Source organism: Dama dama, chromosome 4, assembly GCF_033118175.1.
Source record: "Dama dama isolate Ldn47 chromosome 4, ASM3311817v1, whole genome shotgun sequence".
Lineage (NCBI taxonomy): Eukaryota > Metazoa > Chordata > Mammalia > Artiodactyla > Cervidae > Dama > Dama dama.
In genome coordinates this window covers 54,469,442-54,495,163 of record NC_083684.1, presented here as the reverse complement: position 1 = coordinate 54,495,163, position 25,722 = coordinate 54,469,442, and the positions used below count along the sequence as shown (strand labels likewise).

At 52.3% G+C, this 25,722-nt stretch overlaps 2 protein-coding genes across 2 annotated transcripts in view; both read right to left on the bottom strand.

Moving 5' to 3' along the window:
• Positions 1 to 25,722, bottom strand: part of ZNF780A (zinc finger protein 780A) — a 428,674-nt gene that overhangs the window by 92,040 nt on the left and 310,912 nt on the right. The window lies entirely within an intron of this gene.
• The window catches only part of SPTBN4 (spectrin beta, non-erythrocytic 4), a 78,276-nt gene that overhangs the window by 32,536 nt on the left and 20,018 nt on the right, over positions 1 to 25,722 (bottom strand). Inside the window, exons 8-20 of the mRNA XM_061139323.1 lie at positions 24,677 to 24,789; positions 24,391 to 24,578; positions 24,199 to 24,316; positions 23,591 to 23,749; positions 22,554 to 22,856; positions 21,615 to 21,765; positions 16,961 to 17,900; positions 15,316 to 15,453; positions 11,370 to 12,120; positions 9,954 to 10,156; positions 6,150 to 6,240; positions 2,265 to 2,411; positions 444 to 707 (exon numbers count right to left, since the gene is read on the bottom strand). Coding sequence (XP_060995306.1) covers positions 444 to 707; positions 2,265 to 2,411; positions 6,150 to 6,240; positions 9,954 to 10,156; positions 11,370 to 12,120; positions 15,316 to 15,453; positions 16,961 to 17,900; positions 21,615 to 21,765; positions 22,554 to 22,856; positions 23,591 to 23,749; positions 24,199 to 24,316; positions 24,391 to 24,578; positions 24,677 to 24,789 — 3,566 coding nt within the window. The remainder of the gene's footprint in view (positions 1 to 443; positions 708 to 2,264; positions 2,412 to 6,149; positions 6,241 to 9,953; positions 10,157 to 11,369; positions 12,121 to 15,315; positions 15,454 to 16,960; positions 17,901 to 21,614; positions 21,766 to 22,553; positions 22,857 to 23,590; positions 23,750 to 24,198; positions 24,317 to 24,390; positions 24,579 to 24,676; positions 24,790 to 25,722) is intronic.

Below are 25,722 nucleotides of genomic sequence, written 5' to 3'. Positions count from 1 at the left end.
GCATGGCATGAAGGATCTTAGTTCCATGACCAGGAATCAAACCCATGCCCTCTGCACTGGGAGCACGGAGCTGTGACCACTGGACCGCCAGGCAAGTCCCATGAGTGCTGTTATTATTCTGTGTAAAGCCATCCCCCTACCCCGGGCCTTGGTTTCTCTATCCAGGGAAACAGATGTCAGTGTTCTGAGAAACCCTCAGGTGTGCCTGTAATCCACCTTCTTGGCTCTAAATCTTTCCTCTCCCTTTCCTCTCCTTCCCTAGGGGCGGCGGCTGCTTCCCGTAACTAACTAGCTGGACTGCCTCATGTTCCCTTTCCGCTTCCAGCCCTTCTAACACATAACCCCTATCTTAGCCTCTGTCTGAAATACCTCCAGTGAGATCTGACTCTGACTGGGGCCCTACTGTGTTTAGAAAGCCCCCATCCGCATCCGCCAGGCCATACCTGCAGCTTCTTCAGCTGGCTGTTGACAGTGGCCAGGTCCCCACCAGGGTCCACGTCTTGCAGCTGGCTTTCCATGTGAAGGAGCTTCTTGTCCAGCTCCGCGAAGCTCTGCACCAGCTGGTCGGCCTTGCTGGCCTCAAAGAGCTGCCTCGCCTTGGCCTGGGTGGTGCTCTCCAGCTCCGCCCAGCACTGCCGGATCTCGCCCAGCTTCTTCCGCACCGAGGCCGCCAGCTCTGGTTTCTCCTGCATCAGTTGCTGGCCCTCCTGCCCCAGACGATGGGAGGTAGGAAATCAGAGTGAGGGAGTGGATGGTGGGGAGGGACAGAGAAATACGAGGGCAGCAGATCACAGGGAGAGATACAGAGAGAGAGATGGAAGCAAGGAGTTGAGGGCACACAGAGAGACAAAGACATGGGGGTCGATGCAGAGAAAGCACCAGGCGTGTATGAAGAGAGACGGACAGACAGACAGAAGTGTGGGGAGGAGACAGACAGAGACACAGAGGCATGGGAAGGAGACAGGGAGAAAATAAAGTGATGGACACAGAGATATGTACCAAGTTACAAACATGGCAAGAGGACCACAAGACAGAGAGAGGCAGAAGGAAGAAAGAGAGGGGGAGAGAGGCAGAGAGAACAAACCTCTGTTAAATTGAAAGTCAAGGAGCGTGGCTTTGCCTCGTGCCACCATTTATTGGGCACCAGTGACCATTTAAGGGTTTAAGACCCACCTTGGTGTTAGAGTTAGAATGGTGGGGGGATACAGGGCTGCAGGTCCAGGGGCAGTTTTGGGGGTTGATGTTTACAGCAAAAATATTCCTGGGTCCCCCCAAGACTGAAGGCAAGCTCTCATATATGTTGGCCTAGAGCCACATATATCATATTACATATTAAAAATAGTAACACCAAAAAAAAAAAAAGGAACACCATAGCAATGACAGCTCTTAGGTGCCTGGCCTTGTGTTAAGTACTTTACGTATACAAGAGCCCAGGGAAGTAGTTACAGTTATTATTTCCTTAATTTTAAAGTAGAGCATAATATATATGGCTGAGCCCCTTCACTGTTCATCTGAAACTATCACAATATTGTTAATTGGCTACACCCCAATACAAAATGTTTTTGGTGTTAAAAAAATAAAATTAAAAAAATAAAGTAGAGCAAGGTCTATTGGAGAGAACAGGGTACTATATTCAATATCCCATAATAAACTATAAGAAAAAATATATATACATCTATAATGTATATACATATACATAACTGAATCACCTTGCTGTATACCAGAAACTAAGACACTACTGTAAATCAATCATACGTCAGTAAAAAATTAAAAGTAAAAAATAATAAAAAATTAAAATACAGCAGAGCAAACTGAGGCTCAAAGATGTTAACACAATTCCCTCAAGGCCCCAGAGCTGGTAACAGGCATAGACAGAATGAGAACCCTGGGTTGTCCCTGGAAGTCCAATGTTCACTTTAACCCTAGCTTCCTGGGGCTGCCTCACCCCGACTACCTGACTTCTTATTGCAAATGCTCCAAATGGTGTGGAAGGAAGCCTGGAGAAGAGATTATAGGAAGGGGTGAAATATTTAACAGTCATTCAGAAGAGATGCTGGCCATTTTACAGATGGGCAAACTAAGGCTCAAAGAGGTTACATGAATTACTCAAGGCCACAGAGCTAGGAATGGGCATGGAAATGATCTGAAGCAGTTCACAGGTATGAGAAATGCAGGCTGGCAGTGGAGTGTGAAGGAGATGAGACATGAGTTCCCTGGAGGCCCCTGACCCTGGGTGGGGGCAGAGGGGCTTTCTGCATCCTCACCCTCTCAATCTTCTCCAGCCACTCCTTATTCTGAGCCAGCTCGGCCATGAATGCCTGGTGCCGGAGCCATCTCTTATGCAGCTTGTGGCCGTCCTCCCGTGTGCCGTCCCGCGCCATCAGCATCTTCTCATGGATCCAGCCATCCAGCTGTGCGGGACAGAGGGAGGGGCTCAGCCAATTCTCCACAACCTAGCATAGCCCCCCCTCCCCTCCATGATGTCCCCAGTTTGGGGCCTAGGCTTCCAGGACTGGGGAGGGAGAAAACGGTGGGATGGAAGAACCTTTGCAAGTAAGGCCTTCATGGGTGGGGAGGTAGTGGTGAGGACAGCTTAAGCCCTCTTCTAGGAAGTAGAGGATGGATGAAAGACTCTCCAGAATGCCTCATCTCTTAGCCCCTGTCCTCAGGACAGCCCTTCTCAACTCCCCATAAGCCCTAAGCTCCAAGGCAGGGTTCCTGGACCAGTCTTCCTACCCATAGCCAAATCAAACCTCCAAACAAGCCCTCCAACCTAATTCAGTTCATTCCCAATTCATCCTTGCACCCCACCTCCAGAAATACTTAGATCCTTCGATTCCTCTCACTACCTCTAATAAGGACCAATTCAAGATATCCAAATCATTCCCAAAGGTATCAAGTGAAGGCCCCATATCTAAACCCAGACTCCCGATATGGCTAGATGAACCCCTAAAAAAACTTCCAACTAGTGCCAAGTCTGCGTGCTTGTGTTCAGTTGTGTCTGACTCTTTATGGCCCCCACAGACTGTAGCCCGCCAGGTTCCTCTGCCCATGGGATTTCCCAGGTGAAAATACTGGAGTTGCCACTTCCTGCTCCAGGGGATCTTCCCAACCCAGAGATGAAACCTGCGTCTCTTGCATCTCCTGCATTGGCAGGTGGATTCTTTACCAGTAGCACCACCTGGGCAGCCCCAGTGCCAAGTCTAGTTCCCTCCAAGCCATCCCTCCCATCTGGGGTAGACCTGTGCCCTGCAACCCAGATCCAGCCTCACTAATGAGCCCACAGGACTCTCCAGATCCAGCCTTGAGGATTCGGGCTAAGACTACAGTTTCCCAAGACCATGATGAGTTCTAGCCCCCAACCAAAGCCAACCCCCCAAATGCAAGCATCAGGGCTACCTTCTGGCTCCTGAAATGAGTCTGCCCCAAAGGAGATATTCCAAATCTAGGATCAGACTCTTCAACACGCACCAGAGAGAACTTCTGTAGCCAACCCCCATCCCAAACCAAAGCCAGTTCTAGTGCCTCCACTCCCCAACAAAATCAGTCATCTAAACGCAAGCAACAGGAGTGGGCCCTTCTCACTACCCTCAGCAGAACCAATCACAAGGCTGCTTTCTGAGCCACCCTTCCCTTCCAATAAGACTTGTCCCTCAAGCAGGAACCTCCCCACTCATGACCAAACCTGGCACCTGGACAGTTTGCTCCTCCCCTTTCTCCTCCCCCCTCAGTCACAAGATCCTCCTCCTCCCTCTTGGAAAAAAAGAAAAAAACAACCCATGGACTCTAGCTTGCAGTCATAGCCAAGGACAAATTCCCAGTCGGCCAAACACCACTCTGTCCCCTGGGCATGTGCTCCCCAGGGGTCCAGGACAGTTTCAGACTCCTTCATACACACACACACACACACACACACACACAAGCCAAGTCAAACGCTGAATCCTCCAACGCTATTCACAGATTCCCGACATAAGCAGGGAAGAGTTTGCCAATGGCAGTCAGCTCACAGGGAAAGCAAAGACCCTGAAGGAGAGGTACTCTGTCATCAAAGTAAAGCCCCCCAAAAGTGACTAAGCCCCCATCACTGAAGGCAAAGCCAGAGTCCCAAATAACCTGGGGGGAAAGCCCCCAAAGTCGGAGCACTCCAAACCCAGAGCAAGTCCAAGACCCTCATCGCCCAAGGCAGATCCCGGCAAAAGTGACTCGCCCCCATCATCTAAGGCTAATTCAGATTCCGCAAGAACCAGGGAAGAATCCCTTCAAAGGTTGAGAGTCCCCCAACCTCAGCGCAAATCTCAGATGCCCCACTACCCAGAGAAGAGGCCCCTAGAGAGGTTGGGACCCCCTTAATCCCCAGGGCAAACCCACACTACCCCAGGAGTAGCCTTAGAAGTCCCCTGTCTCCGATACTATCCCTTGGGACCCGTTCCCTCAGTCCCACCCGCAGCAGCACCGCGGACAGCTCCCGGCATCTGGGCCCCTCCCCGGGGCTGGGGTCCCAGAGCCCAGCCGACCCACCCCCGCGCCGCCGACGCCCCTCCCTCCCTCCCGCGGCGGGCGGGCGGGCACGCGCCCAAGCCCCCTCCCCGCCGCCCGCCTCAGCGGGGGCGCGCATCAGCCCCCTCCCCTGGGCGCCCCCGAGACCTGAAGTGGCGGAGGCGTTGATGGGGCGTCCCTGCGGCGGGCGGGCGGATTCTCGCCCCTCCACTGCGACGGCGGCGGCAGCGGTGGTGACGGCTGAGTCTCCGGCGGACGCGCGCCCCCTCCCCCGCCCCCGCGCCGCGGCAGCGCGCCCGCCCGCGCGCGCCCCCTGCCTGCCTCGGTGCCCGCCTCCCTGCCGGGCCCCAGATGCGGGTGGAGAAGAAATCATCACCCTCCCTAAAGTGTGGGGTGGGGGGCGGGGGTTCTGCGCCATCTCAGATGATTGGGCTTGGTCCAGAACAATCTAACGAGAGGGGGAAGGGACTCCAGGACCAAATAGCGGCGGAGAGGTTCTGGGGGCTAGGCTGAAGCCTGGCCTACCCCAGCGATGTGAGGGGGGTGAGGTGGGGTGGGCTTCTGAATCATCTCTGATGGGAAGGGGCTCAGATTCCTGGCTACCTCAGCTATACAGGAGTGGAAAATGTGGGAGGGGGCCTGGACTCTTCAGTCCAGAAGAATCTCCCTGTGGGAAAAAGGCAGGGGACAGGGGGTTCCTGAACCTGTCTCTAGTGGGTTCGAGTCCCAGACCCATCTCTAATGAACTTGAGTTGGGAGGAGAGGATGGAAGCCCTTAACCATTTTATGGGGGGTGGGAGTGGGGAGTTCCACGGGGGTTCACCATGGGGGAATCAAATCATCTTTAACTGGGGGGACTGGGACCTAGTTTCTGAACCATCTTTGGTTGCAGGAAACTTGTTCTGTGTCTTCGTGGAGGGGTTGCTAATTATCCCGGGTCAGGTAGATAGGTGAGGCCAGGATCATTTCTGTTTGGGATTAGGAAAATGTTTACTCGGCCATCTCTCAAGGGGCCATCTCTTATGGGGTCAGAGTCCAGCATAGTTTCTATGGAATTCAAGGGAAGGAGAGAAAGGCAACATTATCTCCTGAGTCGTCTCTAATGAAGAAGGGGATCTAGACCACCTCTGTTTTGGGGAGATCCTAACGGGTGTGCAGATCATCTCCAAAGGGGCAGAGTTTGATTCCTGGACACTTTAAAGGGGTGAAGTCTTGGTCCTGGACCATCTCTGACCGAAGCTGCGCCCTGGATTTCTGGTCCACCCGCGCCTCCCCGCATACCCCTCTCCTTGTCTCTGGTCCCCCTCCCCAGCAAAGCACTTCTCACGAATCTCCTGCAGGAAAGGTGAGATCAGCGCGCGTCCCCGTGGGACCCTTAGGCGCGGACGCGCGTCGTTGCCAGGGGCGCCCAAGGCCCCTCCCTCCACCACCCCCACCCCCCCCCCCGCGCCCGCGTGGGCGGAGGGAGCTGAGGAGCATGCGCACTGAGGCCAGGATGCGCACGCCTCCTGGCGGTGCCAGGTGAACATCGCTCCGCGACCCACTTAGACGGGGCGTCCCTGCCCCCACCGCGCCTCTGCCCTGGAACACTTCCCTCCCTAGCGAAGAAGTCCCCGTGCCCAGCACAGCTGGAGTTCAGCTAGAGTTCCTACCTCGTGGCAGTCTCGGAGGAAATGCTGCAGCTCAAGCTGGTCGTGTAGCTTCTGCATCCATTGCTGGGCCCGTAGTTGATTTTCTTGGCTCCTGGGGATGAGGAGATAAGAGTTGGGGGAAGCCTGAGTTTGAGGGCGCTAGCAACAGGGCTGTGAGGGCATCGAACTTGGCAGGGCTAGGAACTTGGGGCATATGTACGAGCGAGTAAGAGGAGAGAGCAAAGTGGGGATGTGAGGAAAGGCAAAGAAACGTCAGTGGGGGCAAAGCCAGAGACAGCTAGAGAGGACAGAGGGGAGGGAGAGAGGGACAGAGACAGGTAGATATCTGGAAAGAAAGAAATAGAGACACTTAGAGAGACACAGACGCAGCCCCATAGAGAGAGATAACAGAGATCTACAAACAGAGTAGGAAATACCGAGGGAGACAAAAATTTAGAGAACAAGAGACACCTAGAGAGAAAGACAGATCAGGAGGAAGAGGTAGATTGACTCAGAGAGACAGAGAAGAATGCAAGGACCTAGAGAGATAAACAGAAACACACACAAGACCAGAGACATAGAGTGATTTCTTGAGAAAGAGTGATTGACAGAGACTCAGGAAAGAATGAGAAAGAGGCCCAGAGATAGAGAAAACAGGAAAAGATAGAGAAAAAGGAAACAAATGAAGCAGGGGTAGTGCCAGAGAGACAGAGAGGAAGAGAACACCATAGACAAGGAAGCAGAGGGAAAGAAAGTGGCTGAGGGAGTCTTGGGAGGGAGAGCCCAGAAAGGGACAGGTAGAGAAGTGGCAAGATGCCACCAGTAAGGTACAGCCAGCCAGCCAGAAGGCTGCAACAGAGCTGGAAAGAGGGATGAAAGCAGAGCATGGATAGAACAGGGCTGGAGCCATAGGGAGGCAAAGTGAGGCAGGCCCTTGGTCTAAGTGAACTGGCCAGGCTGGACCCAGGCCCCGCCAACCCGGAGCCAGCAGGCATCACAGCCCCAGGCAGCCTGGCCTCCTGCCTGCACTGCAGGCAAAGCGCCCAAGAGGCCTGGCAGAGAGGACTGAAAGGGTCCCACTTTGCTGTGCCTTGAACAAACAACTGCCAGCTCAGAGCGTTGGCTGGCATTGGCTGTTTCCTCTGCCTGGAACGCTCTTCCCCTCAAAGTGTACTTAAATGTCACCTTCTTAGCAAGACCCCTCCTGACCGCTGCCCAACACTTTCTGGCTTTCTTTTCTTCTTTAACATTCTCCTTTGCACTTAACACTATCCAACACACTGTATATATCCCCTATTTATCTTGTCTGTCTCCCCCATAGGATGTCATTCCACGAGGGCAGGAATTTTTATCTGTTTTGCTCACCCCTGTATTCCCCAATACCTAAAAAAGGGGCCTGGCACACAGTAGGTGCTCAATAATATTTGATGAGTGAAAGAAAGCAAGAGAGACATAGAGGGGACTTCTCTGGTGGCCCAGTGGTTAAGAATCGGCCTGCTAATGCAGGGGACACAGCTTTGATCCCTGGGACAGAAAGATCCCACATACCACGGAGCAGCTAAGCCCATGCGCCGAAACTACTGAGCCCTCTATCTAGAGCTCGTGCTCTGCAACAAGAGAAGCCCATGAGCAGCAATGAAGACCCAGCACAGCAAAAAATTAATTAATTTTAAAAGTCAGAGAAAGAGAGACAGGCAGAGAGAAAGAGAGAGGGCAGAAACAGAAGTAAAATGTCTGAGAAAAAGAGAGAAGCAGCAGAAAAGACAGATGTAGATGTAAGTAGAAAAAACAGGGAGAGAGATGGAAACAGAGATGCATAGACGTACAGAGAGATGGAGGCAAAGAGATGGAGAGTGTGAGGAAGTTACAAAGAGATTCAAGCACAGAGCTGAATGGAGGAACATGAAGGGCCAGAGACAAGCAGAATATGGACTCCCTCCTGCCCAGATTCAGCTCAGGAAACAGGAAATGCCTCTGAAATGGAACTGAATTCAGTCCCTCCAGGCCTTCACCAGTCAACTTGTCCCAGGGATGAGAGAAACCCTTTGTCTCCTGGAGGGTGAGAAAACAGCTGTGACCTCTGGCCAGTCTGTTCCCCTCTCTGAGCCTCATGTGCCAAATGCAGACAAAACGCAAGAACATCTTTTCACGCAGGGCAGGGCCAGGTTCCAGGCGAGGTGAGCCCCATGGGGAGAAAGAAGTGACTTGCCCTGAATCTCACAGGTTGAGAGGCAGAGCTGGGACTGGGATCCGGCCCTGTCTGACCCCAGGGCTCCCTCAGACCTCTGCACCTCTTCCACCCCAGACCTGTCCATTCTGCCTATGCTTCTCCCAGCCCGGCCCTGACCATTCTTGGTCATCCTTGCCAGATGGCATGAGAGCTCTGTGAGGGATGGAATTGTGTTCTGACCCGGTTACCAGGGCATGCCCAAGCACTGCCCCACATGGAGCCAGGAACACAGCATGGACTCAGTCCCTGTTTAATTGGCTGAAGAATAAATGAATAAACAATAGAATGAAAGGAGAAAGTAATGGCTGCGAAGGAAGAAAGGCGTGACTCAAAAGAACAGCCCTCCAGGTTCCTCCTCCTCCTGATTCTGCAGAGCCTGGCGGAGAGTAAATACTCAAGAAATGTGAAGGACTTCCCAGGTGGTCCAGCAGTTAAGAGTCTGCCCTGCAATGCAGGGGATTTGAGTTTGATCCGTGGTTAGGGAACTAAGATTCCCACATGCCTTGGAGCAACTAAGCCTGTGTGCCACAACTAGAGTCCATGCCACACAGCGAAGATCCTGTGTGTGGCAACGAAGACCCGATACAGCCAAGTAAATAAAGCCAATACTATTTTTTTTTTTAGGAAACATGGAATAAAAGAAAGAAGGTGCCAGGCCTGGAGTTGGGGACACTAGATCATGAATTCGCTTCCTCAGGATGAGAATCCCCATACGAGTTTCCTTTAGGAAACTCCACCATCCATTTCCCAAAGGAATTTAGGGGAAAAGGATGCCAGAGCCAGAGAGAGGAGGGGCGGGGGTCTCAGGACTCTGGATGGTGGTGGAGGGACAGGTTATGATTTCCATCAGGAGACAGAAGACAGGGCAGTATTAGGCTCTCCTCCTGTCTCACTCATGCCAGAGAGGAGAAAGCTGGGGTCACAAGGACGAGTAGAAACAGCGAGGACAGACAGAAGGAAGCAGGACTGAAGGAAATCCTATAAAGGACTCTGCTTGGTGCTGCTGTTGTTCAGCCGCCAAGTGGTGTCCCATTCTTTGCGACCCCATGGTGACTCTTCGACCCCACGGACTGCAGCACGGCCAGGTTTCCCTGTCACTGCTTGTGGGCTGGAATATTTCTTGGGAAAGGGAGGGGTTGCCCTTTTGCCCAGGTCCTAGAATAGTGCTTGACACTTAGTAGATGTTAACATTGTAACAACCAGTCCTGCTATTCCAGGCTGAGGGCAGGCTTGGGAGAGAAACTTTTCATTGTATATACTTCTGAAGCTTTGGGGTTATCAACCGCAAGTTACCTTTTCACCAATATCAATTTAAATCAAATCTAAGGCAATATGGAATTAAATCGAAATCGGAGAGAGACACAGAGAGAATTCCCTGGAGGTCCAGTGGTTAGGACTCAGTTCTTCCACTGCAGGGAGCATGGGTTCGATCCCTGGTCAGGGAACCAAGATCCCACAAGCCTCATGGCTCAACCAAAAAAAAAAACAAAAACGAAGAAGCAGAAATGTGATGGAAGGAAAGGGAATCCTGGCCTGGTCACCCCTCCTCTGTGCTGAATCCCAGCCCCTGGGCCCCTGGGGTCTGAGGGACCTACTTCTCCAGCAGCCGAGTCACAGCCTCCTGGGCCTGCTCCCCGTAGGCGTTGCCCTGTCTCAGCAGGCCCTCGGCAGCCTGCACGGCCAGCTGCATCTTCTGCTGGTTCAGCTCCATCGTGGTGAGGAAATCGCGGTGCCGTTTCAGCGCCTCCTCCACCGACTCCACGGTGCCCGGCAGCTCCTGACCCGACAATGCCATCTCCTGGGGACGGAGTGCGGGGAGGCTCCGGTCGGCCCTGCTCCATCCAGGACCTGCGGGGGCTGCCAGCCTGCCCAGCTACCACTTTGCTCTCGCCTGCTCACTAGGTTCTAGCACTGAACGTGCCAGGCGTGGCCCCACATCAGGTCCTTGGCCCATGCTGTTCCCTCCAGATATCCCCATGGCTGGCTCTTTCACTTTCCTCGGGTCTCTGACCTCTCCACCCCCCTAGGTATCCCTTTACCCTGCCTTATTATTTTTCACAGCGTATTTGTTGTTGTTCTTTAATCCCTAAATTGTGTCTGACTCTTTGTGACCCCATGGACTGTAGCCCACCAGGATCCTCTGTCCATGGGATTTCCCAGACAAGAATACTGGAGTGGGTTGCCATTTCTTCCTCCAGGAGATCTTCCCAACCCAGGGAGTGAACTCGTGTCTCGAATCTCCTGCGTTGGCAGGCAGATTCTTTACCAGTACTACCTCCTGGGAAGCCCCTGATATCTAAAACGATTCCTAAAAGCTGGAATATACTCTTGGACTATCTGAAAACCAGGTGTTTTATCTTGTCCAAATCCTCAAACTTGGTCCCCATCTCAGAAAGATCCTTGAATTGGATCAGCTGTTCCCGGATAACCATGGCACTTGATTCCTCAAGCCATAATAAACGCAGTGACGCTCTGCAGACAATCTGCCATTCCCAAGAAGAAGATAGTCTGCTAATTTAGGCCCCTACAGCCACATAATCCATAATCATTTACTGACCACAAGAATCCCTCAGCTACCTCCTGCCATAAACTTCATCTTCTGTTATCCACCCCAAGAGCTTCTTTAAACCCCCTTAACCATCACCAATCAAACTCATACTTTCCTTCCTTCCAGATAACCCACAAACCCAGGAAGTCACCCCAAAGAACCTCCAAGTGCATTACTCACTCAGAACAGTCCACAAACTCTTAGTCACCTCTAAGAGACTAAGACACCTACCCCATCGTAATACTCAAATTCTGTTACACACACACCCACACTTGTTCACACCGGATTATTCACAAACCCAGTTATTCATGCCAGATACCCGTGCCCCCCCCCCACCCCCGCAGCATGAGATACGCCAGGAACACAGTGGTCCCCGCAAACACACTCCTCCATACAGTTTTCTGTTCCCAAAATCCCCTGAGTCCTCAGACCCCCACCCGTGCCAACCCCCCGAAGCGGGCACCTGGTTGCGTAGCACCGCACGCGCCTGGCGTAGGTCGCGCAGAAAGAGCTGGTAGACGTGCGCCTGGACCAGCGCCTCCCTGCGCGCCTCCCACAAGCCGAGCAGCTTGTGCCAACCAAGTTCGAGGTGTGGCAGCCACTCGTCGAGCGCCAGGCCCGGGCCCAGCTCCGCGCCGTCGCCCGCCAGCAGCGCCTCGCTGGCGGCCACGATGCGCGCGTAGTCCTCCTCTCGCTGGTCCACTTCCTCCTTGAGCGCCGCGTGGCGCGCCAACAGCGCGTCTGCCTCTTCCAGGCTGCGGGGCAGGGGCCCCTCGCCGCCGCCCGCTGTCTCCTGGGCGCGCACCAGCCAGTCCAGGAAGGCGTCTAGGTCGTGCAGGAAGCGCTGCAGGCGTCCGGCCGCCGCCACCGCCTCGCCACAGGCCTGAGCCGCGCTGGCCAGCGCGCCCCACTCGGCGCCCAGTTCCTCCGCACCCTGGTGCAGCCGCGCAGCCTGCGCCGGGAAGCGCACAGCCAGCAGGGCCGCCTCCTCCAGGAGGGCCGCCTGGCGCGGCTCTAGCGCTTGCAGAGCCGCCTCCAGGCCGCTAAGGCGCCACTGCAGGGCGCCGCCCGCCCGGGGCGCGCTCTCCACAGCCCTCCGCTTCTCGCGCACCTGGGCGCGCACCTCCGCCACCTCCAACACGTGGTTCTCCACCAGCAGCACCGCGCTCATCTCTTCTTTGCGCTGTTCCACCAGCTCCACGATGCGGTTCCACCTGCCCAGGAGAAGCAGGGCGGCGTAAGGAAGAGAGAGACACTCCCTTGGGTGCAGAGGGCCCATCGACCCTGGGAGGAACCCAGCCACTGTGTGACCTTGGAATGTCATCCTTATCTTCCCGAGCCCCAGTTCCTGCCTGTGTAAAATGGACTCTGCCAGGCACATTTGCTTAGAACAGCGGTTCTCAAAATGTAACCTGAGCGAGGGCAAAGCTATCTTCATCAAAATGCTAAGACGCTATTTGCCTTTTCACTTTCATTCTGTGCCGAGTGTACTGTGGAGATTTCCAGAAGCTACAGGAAAAAGACTGATTGCAGAAGCAGACCTGAGTACTCAGCTGCCTTCTCTTAAACCAGACATTAAAGAGATGTGCAAAAATGCAAAACAGGGGCTTCCCTGCTTGTCCAATGGATAAGACTCCCAGCCCCCAATGCAGGGGGCCGGTTACATCCCTGGTGGGGGAACGAAGATCCCACATAGGCAACTAGAAAAGCTCTCACCTCAACAAAGACTCAGCACAGCCAAAGTAAATAATTTTTTTTAATGCAAAACACCACCACTCTTCTTGCTACATTTTTTTTGTTGTTTTGAAAAATAGTCACTTTTTCATTTAAAAAGTTATGTTACCATAGTAAGTTTATTATTGTTATTTTAACGACTTGCTATTTTACATTACTCAGTATTAACTTCTAATATAGTAAATATTGACAGACATAACCCATTAAAACAAGCTCTTTGGGGGGTCCTTAATTGCTTTTAAGCGTGCAAAGGGTTCTGGAACCAAAGAGTGTGAAACCTGTTGGCTTGTGACGTCAGATAATATGTTGGATGTAATAAATAGTAGTTGAGCATATACTATAAGCCACGTGCTGAGTCAAACCTATTTTATCCTAAAATAAATTTATGGGACTTCCCTGGCGGTCCAGTAGTTAAGACCACACTGCCAATGCAGTGGGCACAGGTTTGATCCCTGGTCAGGGAACTAAGATCTGTAGTTTTCTACATCAAAGATTTCTTTTTTTTTTAATTTGTTCTGTGCCCTCAAGCAAGTGATGATACTGCCTGACAGTGTCAAGCTCAGAGTCAGGTCTGAGCTATGTACCCTTTGGTTGGCAACATTCTCTGTGCCTCATTTCCCCACCAGCAAAATGCACACAGTCATAGCACAGTACCAACCTCACAGGGGTGCAGTGAATCAAATGAGTTATTAATATGATTCGCGAAGCACTTCAAACAGTACCTGCCAGCGAGGAGTGGGGATACACTTCAGGACCACGTCAAGCCCCTTTATACCTCAGGGCCTTTGCCTTGGCTGTGCTCATGGCCTGGAATGCTTTGTACCCTCCCTCCCCTCCCCCATACATACTCTTGGCTAGATCTTTTTCATCCCCTATGAGGGCCCAGTTCATGTCATGGTGCACACCAGCCCATGACAAGATCTAAAATCACCCCCAAGCCCCAGTTATGCCCTACCAGATCACTCTTATTTCCTGCATTGTTTTGTTGTTCAGTCGCTAAGTTGTGTCTGACTCTTTGTGACCCCCTGGACTGCAGGGGGTCACAAAGAGGGACAGGCTTCCCTGTCCTTCACTATCTCCCAGAGTTTGCTCAAACTCATGTTCATTGGGTCGGTGATGCCATCCAACCATCTCATCCTATGTCGTCCCCTTCTCCTCCTGCCCTCAATCTTTCCCAGCATCAGGGTCTTTTCCAGTGAGTCGGCTCTTTGCATCAGGTGGCCAAAGCATTGGAGCTTCAGCTTCAGCATCAGTCCTTCCAATGAATATTCAAGGTTGACTTCCTTTGGGTTTGACTGGTTTGGTTTCCTTGCATGAATCTTTACAATTCTCCAAATACCTTGTTCTTTTATTGTTTATTTCTTTACTCTCTCTCTGACCCCTCTAGAATGGACACAGCATAAGGGCAGAGATTAGGACTCTGAAATCAGAAGGGCTCAAGTTCAAATTCTGCTCTGGCTAGATTCACCATGTGAACTTGGGCAAATAATTTTCGTCTCTGTTTTCTCATTTGAAAAAAGGCAGATAATTATGTCCATTTCACTGGGTGTTTAATGAGTCTTGTGGCTAAAGTACTTGGCGCGTCATCTCACTAACTGCCATAAATCACTAGCTGTCATTATCTTTTTAGGACCTGGTGCCCTGGAATTGTTGAGGATACAGAGGCTTGGAAATCACTGGATATTGGGATCTCACAGCATAGCAGTTAAGAGCACAAATTCAACTTTAAATTCAGGCTTGATCCCCACCTAACTTCCCATGGGACCTTAGACCACCTTTACCTCTCTGAGTTCCTGTTTCCTTTCTTATATGGGTATTTACACCCCTACAGAGTTGCTGGAAAGACTGCATATATGTGGTCAAGGGCCTCAGCTCTGGATTCAGGTAGAACTGGGTTTGACTCCTGCTTACTCGATTGTGAGTAATCCTGGATAAGGAATTCACCTCTCTGGATCTGTGTGTTCATATATGACTCCTACCTTGCAAGAACTACTTGTAGTATTCTAGGGGGAAATATTTAATTGGTTACTATTCTTAAAGAATTCTGAATGCTGGAAACTTTACTATGGCAATTGGGATATTGGGAGATTTAAAAAAGTGCTTGAAAAATTCCTGGCAGCTATTGGATTCTCAATAAATCATTTCTGAACAAGTAAATTAAGAGCCCATTGAAATGTACTCTGTTCTCATTTTACCACATCATAACTAACACTGGGTATTATCATTTTTTTTCAAGATTTTGCGAATTTACTAGGCAGCCTGAAGCCTTTATTTACTAGAAGGACTGATGCTGAAGCCAAAGTTCCAACACTTTGGGCACCTGATTCGAAGAGCTGACTCATTGGAAAAAGACTCTGATACTGGGGAAGATGGAGGGCAGGAAAGGAAGGGGGCAACAGAGGATGAGATGGTTGGATGGCATCACCAACTCAATGGACATGAGTTTGAACAAACTCTGGGAGATAGTGAAGGACAGGGAAGCCTAGTGTGCTGTGGTCCAGGGGATCGCAAAGAGTTGGACACAACTTGGTGACTGAACAACAATAACAACCTTATCATCTCAGGAATTTGAAAGGGCACATTCTTGTCATCTATAGTTGAGTGACTGAGGAAAAGAATGATAGGAAGAACTGGTCTGGGACCCAGAAGGACTTCTAGCCCCAGGCTTCACTTACCTGCTGTTGAGGTGGTCCTGGCAGGAGCGCACCTCATCTGAGCTGGGGTGACCTCCTTCCACTAGTTCCTGAACTGTGTGGTTCACATCCAGGACACGGCCCATCAGACTGTTCATCTCCTGGTCCAGACTCTCAAATCTGCGGAAGAAGATGGACACGATCAGTGGGGCGTGGACCCTGGGGACCTGTTCACTGGCTTCTGTGAAACTGCCTTCTCCTGGTTCTCCTCTGAACTCTCAACCTCATCTCTTCAGGCTCCTCTGCTGGCTTCTCTTCTTCTGCTTGTCACTTAAGCATTAGGTCCCTCAGGGCTCTGCCCTGGGCCCTCTCAGCTTTGCCTCACATCCTGCCTCATCCATCTCACCCACCCCCACAGCTTCCGCCCTGGCCCCCGAGCCCGTCAGTCCCACATCTGTCTCCAGCCTCAACATTATCCCTTTCGAGCCTGTCCCCCACCTTAAAGCCCATTGTGCTCTTTCTCCGGGCTCTTTGCTGTGACTCACACTCGCTTCAACATCTCCCGCAGTTTGTTCTTCCTCTGGGTCTCCATCCCAGGGACAGCTCCCCTCCCTTCCCCCTCCCCAACCCCAGCCAATCCCTAGGCCAGAGCCCTGGGCTCTGTTTTGGACAAATACTCCCCCCAAGTCTGTCTGCCCCCCACGGCCTGTCCACTTGGATTCCTGCGCTGGTCCAGTCCTGTCATCTCCTACCTGAGCCCCCACCCTAGCTGCCTCTCTTCTCACCCCCTTCAGCCCACCCTCTACATGGCAGCCAGGGAGAATGGTTTTAAGCTGGCTATGGTCTTCCCTTGTTTAAAACAATGCCCAAGGCTATGGCTTGGGTAACTGTGGGCACAGCAACAGCGGGGACCAGGCCTGTGTTTCCAGCAATGCCCAGCCCAAGGCCTGGAACAGAGCAGGGGCTCAGTAAGTATCCACTGAATGAGCGGATGGATGAACATGCTCAGAGAGAGAGGTGCAGAGGGTCCATCCACTAACTTAATGACCCATCTCTAAGTCTGCCAACAGATAAATCAGTATCTAGTATGTCCCAGGGTGGTAACTGCTATGAAGAAATGTAAAGTGGGGTGAGGGAAGAGAAAGTGACAAGGGTCAGAATGGTTTTATTAGTTGGGGAGGTAACATCTATGCAAGGGGTAACATCCTTCCCATCTAGGGATGGGAGTCCCGGGGGAGGCATCGTGCTGGGCCATCTCTGGAGGTTAATTTCTGGAGGTTTATATAGCCAGGTGACTATACGTCTCACAGGAATAGCAGGAAACGCCCCTGGAATGCTCCCTGAACCCAGGCATTTGCTAACTACTTTGCACATATTAACTCATTTACTGTTCTCCAGGAGCCCATGAGGTTGGGACCAGTAAGTATTATTCCCATTTTGCTGGGAAGATCCCCTGGAGAATGGAATTGCAACCCCACTCCAGTATTCCTGCCTAGGAAACCCCATGTACAGAGGAGCCTGGTGGGCTGTACAGTCGAATGGGGTTGCAAAGAGTCGGACCCGACTGAGCGACTAAGCGCACACACGCTGGTTCCGAGTGAGTGAACACGGGAAAATTGTTGAATCAAGGAAATCGAGACTGCGTGCGGGACGAAGGGGACCGGGAGTCCCACCGGTGCGCGCTCACCGGTGCTGCACCACCTCGACGTCGTCCAGTGAATCGGGCACGCGCATGGCCAGCAGCCACTGCTCCTTCTCCCCGATCCACAGCTCGCACGCGTGCACCTCGCCGAACATGCGGTAGACAGCGAGGGCATCGCGTAGCCACTGGCGCCGCAGCGCAGCCACCTCGGTCACCTCGGCGAACAGCTGCTCGGCCTCCACCACGCGCACCTGCAGTGCCACCACCAGGGGCCCGGCGCCGCTGGCGCCCCCCAGTGTCGCCAGCTGACGCCGCAGGCCGCCCACGGGCCCGCGATGCGCCTCCACCTCCCCAGTGAGCGCCCGGTGCTGGCGGGCCAGGCGGCGGCTGGACGCTTCGTCGTGGCCGAAGTCGCCCGCGGCTGCCAGGCGGTAGGCGTCGCGAAGCCAGTCCAGGAGCCCGTCTAGGTCCGCGCCGAACTGGTGCAGCGCCCGCGCCTCCTGCAGCCGCCGCTCGCGCCTCGCCGCCGCCTCCTCCAGCCGCTGCCAGCGCCGCCGCGCGCTTGCCGCGCGCTCCGCCAGGCCCGCCAGGTGCACCGTCTCGGCGCCCGGACCCACGGCGCCACCGGCCGCGACCAGCTCCTCGCCCCGCCGCAGGGCCTGCTGCAGCAGCGCCCTGCGCCCGCCCAGCTCGCCTTGCAGGATCTTGTGCTGAGCCAAGAGGCGCGCGGTGCTGGACAGGTCGTGTGCGCCGCCCGCCGCGCCCGCTGCGCCCGCCGCGCCGCCGCCTCCCGCCGCCTCCAGGAGGCGCTCCTTGTCGCGGGCCCAGCTCTCGGCTTCCTCCAGCTCCTGCAGCAGCGCCCACAGGCTCCGCGAGGCCTCCAGCTCCGCGCGCCGCCTGGCCGCCTGCTCCTGCAGCTCCGCCAGACAGCCGTGCACGTGGTTCACGCGGTTGCAGATGACCTGCGGATCGCAGGGCTGGTAACCTGGGCCACGGAAAGGGGAAGATCCCAGGTTGGGCACGGACCAGGAGCCGCCCAAGAGAGGGTGGTACAGGCTGTCTGCCGAGTCCTTGACCCGACTTAATCAGATGTCAGGTTATGCGTCCCCTCCTCCTGGCAGCTTTCCCCAACACCTCAGATCTGGAGCAGACATCTTACCAGGCTCGCCCAGGCTTGTTTCCCCTATCCCAGCGCGGGCCACTCTGCCTGTGACTCCCTCATCCTACCTCTGACCCCTCTGGGCTGTGGCAAACAGTCTGTCTCTCCCATTGGAGTGGGAGCCCCATAAGGACAAGACCTGGGGCTGTCTCCATCAGACCATGTTCGCACCACTGCCCAGAACATGGTGGAGCCCAGAGCAGTAGCTTAGTGAAAATGGTGACTTACTGACTGAATGAAGGATGCAAATGGAGACTCAGAGAATCCTAGAATCTTTATATTTTAGTGTAAGTGCACAGTGTCTTTCCCTCAGAAATTGACAAAATGAAGCCTCTCTATTCTTAACCTATGTATTTGACTCCCCTTTCTCATCCTCTGTCATCTTATCTCTTAACCCAGTGATGACCTAAACTCCTCTTTATCTTCAAATATTTCCTCCTGGACCTCTTAAAGAACCTGCCTGCAATGGAGGAGCAGCAGGAGATGTGGTTTCAATCCCTGGGTTGGGAAGATCTGCTGGAGGAGGAAATAGAAACCCACTCCAGTATTCTTACCTGGAGAATCCCACAGACAGAGGAGCCTGGCAGGCTACAGTCCATGGGGTTGTAGAGTCGGACACGACTGAAGTGACTTAGCACACATGCACACACCTGGATCTCTAGTTTGAGAACTGTGATATTAACTTAATGGGTGGCAGTTAGCATTTCTTTAATGGAATAGAGTAGAATGAATAGAAAATATGAGAAGTAAGGGGAAGCATTATTTTCCAAAGGCTTTGTGTCTCTGTGTGTCTGCACATGTGCCTGTGAACTGTGGGTCATGAGGTAAATGTATTTCTTACTGGGTCAAAGCAGTGGGAGAGACACTGCCCTAGATGGCATGTGGGGTTTATGCATTGCTGGACATTCACTGAAATTGACCCAAATTCCAAGGCACCCAACTGATAAACATCAATGGCATCCATGCATCCAGCCCTTACTCTGACCCAATGTCACTGAGTTCTCACAACCATCCTATGAGGCCAGTATCCTCCTTAGCTCCATCTTGCTGATGAAGAAACTCACACTCAGGGAGGAAAGCTGCTTGCTCAGGATCAGCTAAGAAGTGGTACATCAGGAGGCCAACTCTGGACCACTTCGCAGGCAGAGCTGCCTCCCATCACCATGACAACACACACACTGCTGCCTCCCATCACCATGACAACACACACCCCATACTAGCCTCTTTGCTGTTTCCACGGCACTGCTGGCGCATTGTCACTGGGTGCTGAGATCTCACAAGGAAAAGACAGGGGGAGCCTCCTGGACAAACATCCATAAGAACGAAGCATGAAGGATGACGAATGATGTCTCTTGGGGTTGTGAGGTTGGTGATGGACTGAGCTAGGATGGGGATGCCTGCACTGGGGCTTGGAAGGAGACCTCAACATTTGCTCTTAGGACATGACCCAGCCCATGAGAGTGAGAAACTCTCCCAACCATCCTGCAAGCTGGAGTGTGTGTGCACGCTGGGCTCCTCTGTCTGTGGAAATTTCCAAGCAAGAATATTGGAGTGGGTTGCCATTTCCTCCTCCAGGGGATCTTCCCAACCCAGGGATCGAACCCACATCTCCTGCAGTGGCAGGAGGATTCCTAACCACTATACCACCTGGGTAGCCCCTGAAAGCTGGAGAGCCTCTTCATATTCTAACAATGCACCAGGATTCCCAAGGGCCTTAGCTCCTTGATAAAGGAATGAGACAGATCAGCCTCCAAACCCTCTTATCAGTTCTGCACCTCTGAACCTCAGTTTCCTCATCAGTGAGAAAGAAAAAAGCAGTATTGATGCTGTCAGCACTCATACACAGTTGCACAAGACAAAACATCAGATAAGACCACTCAGCAGGGCTTCCCTGGTGGCTCAGTGGTAAAGAATCCACCTGCCAATCCAGGAGACACGGGTTCGATCCCTGCTCCGGGAAGATCCCACATGCCACAAAACAGCTAAGTCCACGGGCCACAACTATTGAGCCTATGCTCCAGAGCCAGGGAACTACAACTAATGAAGCCCATGTGCCCTAGAGCCCATGCTCAGCAACAAGAGAAGCCACCACAATGAGAAGCCCATGCACCACAACGAGAGAGTTGCCCCCATTCACCACAACTAAAGAAAAGCCCGCACAGCAACCCAATACAACCAAAAAATAAATAGATAAAATCATTTTTTTTTTAAAAAAAAGACCACTCCACAATCATGATGGAGACAAGACCATTCCACAATCATGTCTGAGTGCACACAAAACAAGGTCACTGTGCAAACCACAAAACAGTCACCTGCCTGCCCACCCACGCCTGGCCAAGGTGAACCACTCCTGCCAATCATGTTCCTCCCACCACCTGGTTAAAAATGATTAAGATGCACAATCATCTAATTACTCAACTTCCTGACAGCATCCAATCTGCAGCAAAATACACTACGTTAAATCATCCCAAATCACCTAACACAAGCCCACGTCCTACAATAAGCCCCTCTTAACATCCTCTTACTAAGATGCCCCATGGTCCCCACACTCCCATGAATGCAAATTAAGCTTGATTTGACTACAGCAGGGTTCCTAGTGGTCTTTAGCTGGAGGGTGTTGACATTACTAAAATGAGAAACTTTCTAGAGTCAGTCTAAGTTTTTCCCTATTGGCATCCATGGCCCTGCTTCTGCTAATGGCATCCCATCCCTGCCCTCTTCTCAGTTCATGTTTCTGGAGGGAGCTGATCCCACTCTTAGCCCTGGGTGAGCATGTCACATAGATGTGGCCAATTAGATCATGTATATAGCCCTGGGCCATAATGCTTGGCTGAGTGGTGGGAATGGAACCCACCATGGGCTAATGAAAGCTTTCCTTGGGCTTTTTGCCAGAATATTGGGAGAAAGGGGCCTGTCTCTTGCTGGATCTATGAAGCTGCTGGGATGTATATGTGGGCTGGATGGTCCCAGATTTACACCACAAGGGGAGGGACTGTCCAATAGTGACACAAACATAAACACTAGAGTTGGAGAGAGGTGGAGTCTTAAAAGCATCATTGAACTATCCCTGGATCCAGCTATACCTGAAGCAAAACTCAACCCTTCTTACACATTTAGTTACATCAGCCAATACCTTCCCTTGTTCTCCTTAAGTTAATTGAAATTGAGTTTCTATCACCTAATGCTGAGCAGGCCTTGACAATAACTGCCTTACCCAGTCTTTTTATGGTATTCACTGAGACCCCGCTGTGAAAGGCTTAGCACATAACAAATGCTCAAAAAATGTGAACTATTACTGCAGAATCTCAAAGCAGGAAGAAGTCATGTGGGCCAGCCTCACACCCAAGGCACTAATTTCCCATGTGATGTCCCTGATGGAGTGGGATCCTAGTTGGTGTTTGGATGCTTCCAAAGATGGGGAGCTCACTTCTTCCTCTGTATCTCAGGAGACGTTCCGCTTCTTTTTTATTTTTTTGACATTCTGCTTCTATTAGCACAAGCCCTGAAAGTCTCCACCCCAGTCCTCAACCCCAGACTCACCCTGCAGCTGTGAGAAACGCAGGGCAGCGGCATTGAGGGCCTCCACCCGCTCACTCTGGGCGGCGATGTCCCCCTCCAGCAGTCCATGCTTCTGCAACAGGTCCTCGGCCTCCACCAGGTGATGCCCACACTCCCGGGACAGCAGCTGAGCCTACAAGTAAGAGCTGCCCTGAGTGTGGCTTTGGTACCAGCCCGCAGGCCACTCTCCCTTCCACCCACCGCCCACGCCAGCCTTCGCTCCTCTACTCCATCACTTGAACTCTGATCTCTGTCTCAGACTCCTTGTCTCTGTCATCACCTCTCTCCATATCTGTCTCTCTGGATGTTCCATCTCTCATGGTCTCCATAGTTCTGGGCTCCGTCTCTCTCTCTCTGCCTTCATCCCTTTCTTGTTTATATTTTTCTGCCTCCATCTCGATTCCTATCTCTTTCTTCCCATGTCTTGTGTCTGTATCTCTCTCTCTGCTTCCATCATCTTATCTGCATCTCGCTCTGTATCCATCTCTGTCTCTCTCTCTTTTTTTTTTCTTTTCTTTTCAGGTCTCTCTCTTTTTCACAAATGGATTCCATCTCTGTAGCCATTTCTTAATAGACTTCTGGTGATACCTTTGGGTCTGCTTCTCCAGCTCTTTCTCTGATTTCTTTCTCTGAAACCGTCTGAATCTTCCTCTGACTTAACCTCCATCTCTGTCTGTCTCTGCTTGTCTCTGTACGACTGTATCTTTTATCTCTCTATTTCTCCAGATATTTTTCTGTCTCTCATACATTCTTCCTCTGCCTCTGTGTCTCTCTCTGTATCTTTCACTCTTTTTGTCTCCCTTTCTCTTTATCTCTGTCTCTCTCTTCTCTCCCCATCTTTGACAACTCTTTCAGGGTAAAGATCCCTCCCTCCTCTCCAGGTATGCCACCCCCAGCACTGGTCCCCGATCTGGCCCCTACCTGCATCTCCTCCATCCAGTCCACCATGTACACCATCTCCTGGAAGACCTTCTGCAGAGCCAGGTTCTGCTCGAGCCGTGTCCGCCGGGCACCTACCAGCCCAGTCAGCAGGGCCCACTGGCGCAGGACACTGTCGCGCTGGGCTGCCACCCGGCGGGCATCATAGTAGCCTTCAGTTGCCAAGGCCTGGGCCAGCTCTGCCACGCCCTGCACCCGCTCCTCATAGGCTGCTATGTCTGCCTCAATGGCTTCGTGCTTCTTCATGGCTGCCTCCACCGCCGGCAGCTCATACCCAAAGTTGTCCTGGGGCAGGGCAGGCCACAGATGCTCATCCATAATGACTCAGCAGTTAACCTGTTACCTTGACACTGTGTGACCCTGGAAACTCCCCTACCTGCTCTTGTTACCCTGGAGACCAGTCCCATCCTTCCCTGTTACCCTGGAGATCAACCCCATCACCCCAAGTTACCCTGGAGACCATCTCCAATCTTCCCTGTCACCCTGGAGACCAGCCCCACCATCCCCAGTTACCCTAGAGACCAGTCTCATCATCCCCCAGTTACCCTGGAGACCAGCCCCACCATTCCCTGTTACATCTCTAACCCTAAATTTGTTACCCAGGAAACAAGCCCCATCCTTCCGTTTCCTTAGAGACTGGGGACCAGGCCTACCCTATTCTGTTGCTTAGGAGACCAATTCTAGCCTTCTGAGTTACACTGGACACCTGATAACAACCTCCTTTGTCACTTAAGAGATAATTAACTACCCTCCCTATTTCTGAGGAGACTAATTCTGTCCTCTCTAGTTACTCTGGAGACCTGCCTCATCTCCTATTACCCTGGAGAGCAGGCCCACATCCCTCCCCCACCAGTCACTTAGGAAGTAAATTCTCCCATCCCACCTTCATTTGTCACCTAGGAGACTAATCTAACACTTCTCTGTTGCTTGGGAAATCAAGAAGTCTCCCTTTCTGGTCCCAGGGCCGTCAGCCCCACCCTTTCTCCCTTTCCCCCGGAGCCAAGCCCTTGGCCCCATACCTGGGAGACCAGGCGCTGGTTCTCATTCAGCCAGCTCTCCCGCATGGCCACCTTGTGGTCAAACCTCTGGGCCAGCAGTTCCAGCTTCTCCTGCCGGATCAGCTCGGCCCGGAGGGCAGCTTCTCGCTCATGTTCTGCCTTCTCCAGTTGTCCCCACGCCTAGAGAAGCAGTCAGATTCCAACAACTCAGAACTTCCCTGGTAGTCCAGTAACAGACTGTGCCTCCCGATGCAGGGACCCTGGGTTCCATCCCTGGTCAGGCAACTAGATCCCACATACCGAAACTGAGTTCACATGCCACAAGTAAGATCCCACATGCTGCCATGAAGACCTGGGGCAGCCAAATAAATAAATAAGATTCCAACAATTCCCCACAGTTTAATGGCCTTGGCTTCTCTGTCTGAGGTCATGCTCAACACTTGTGGCACCTTTGCACACACTGGGAAAAAAAAAAATCTTGCTTCCTTGTGACCCTTTACTGCTGGAAAAACCATTAGAATGGATGTCAGATCCATGACATCTACAATGAGAAGGGCTCCCTTGAGCAGTGTACAACCTATACAACCTCACAGGGCAACCCTTCCTCTGCCCTACATCCTCAGCCTCACCTTGTCAATATCCCAGATGCCACAGCCCTCCCGGGGCACATAGAGACGACGGTTGCAGGCCCGCAGTTTGCTCTGGATGCTGAAGAGCAGCACCTCCAGGTTTCCCTTCTCCTGAAACCTGAAGAGGCCTGAGCTCAGGAACCCTGCCTCCACACCTCCATCTGCCACCCTCCCTGTTGAACCAGGCCTCACTTGACAGGCTTCTCCAGTGTGCAGTAGGCTGTGAAAGCCTGAAGCTGCTGCTGCACCCCACTTAATGAGTTGGCAAACTTCTGGTTGCTGATGAGGCCCACGGTGCGGTGGATCCAGGCCAGCAGCTCGGTCGCCAGCTCCTCGTAGCGCTCAATGATCTTCCCCACTTCCAGCACCTGGTCGAGGACCTGACCCGGCAGAGGAAGGGAGGGGGGTCAGTCTTATTCCAGATACACCCACCTATGGTTCCCAGGCTCCCACCCACCCCATTCCTGGGCTTCTGTACCTTTCCAATCCGTTTCCCCTCCACAGCCAGAGCCTTCATCTTGGAGAAATAATGGTAGAAAGAGACCACATAGGTGATAATGGACTTCTCATCTGGAGCCTCCATGTTCACATCTGAGGGGTAAAGGAAAGAGCATGACGATGAGCACTCTGACAGAGAGATCAAACATACCGAGGAGAGGTTGGGAGAATTCAGTCTTCCTAGCTGTGTGACCTTGGACAAGATAACTAACCTCTCTGTTCCTTAGTTTGTCTTTTTTTTTTTTTTTTTTTGACCACATCAAGCAGCATGTGGGATCTTAGTTCCCTGACCAGGGGTCAAACCTGTAATCCTGCAGCAGAAGTGTTGAGTCCTAACCACTGGACCACCAGGGAAGTCTGCTGTTGTTCCTCAGTTTTTTTATCTGCCCAGTGAGGATCCATTTCATGGATTAAATAGTGCCTGACACATATACACCACCATGGAGAAATTATCTATAGTGATTTCTTGGACACACCATTCATTCTACTATCCACCTCAGGACCTTTGCACATGCTGTGCTCACTGTCTGGAACACTGTTCCCTTTTCCATGTGCCAAACTCCCACTCACCCTTCAGGGCTCCACTCAAGTTTCCTCAAATAAGCCTTCATGTCATCCTGTCTAGACATGATCTCCTCCTGTTATTCTTCCTTGTGGCCTCTTATCATTTCCTCCTAGAATATATCACAATTTATAATTGTGTGTGTGTGTGTGTGTGTGTGTTAGTAGCTCAGTGGTGTCTGACTCTTTGCAACCCACTAAGCTCCTCTGTCCATGAAATTCTCCAGGCAAGGATACTGGAGTGAGTTCCCTTCCTTAGAGGATCGAACCCAGGTCTCCCGCATTGCAGGCAGATTCTTTACCGTCTGAACCACGAGGGAAGCCCAATTTCTAATTACATATTGCCTTATGTGATTGTGTCTTTATCGAGTTTGAGCTCCATGAGGACAAGGGCTATGCCTGTCTTTTACCACTGTCCCTGCCATGCCCAGCACACAGCAGAAGCTCAATAAATACATAAACTAA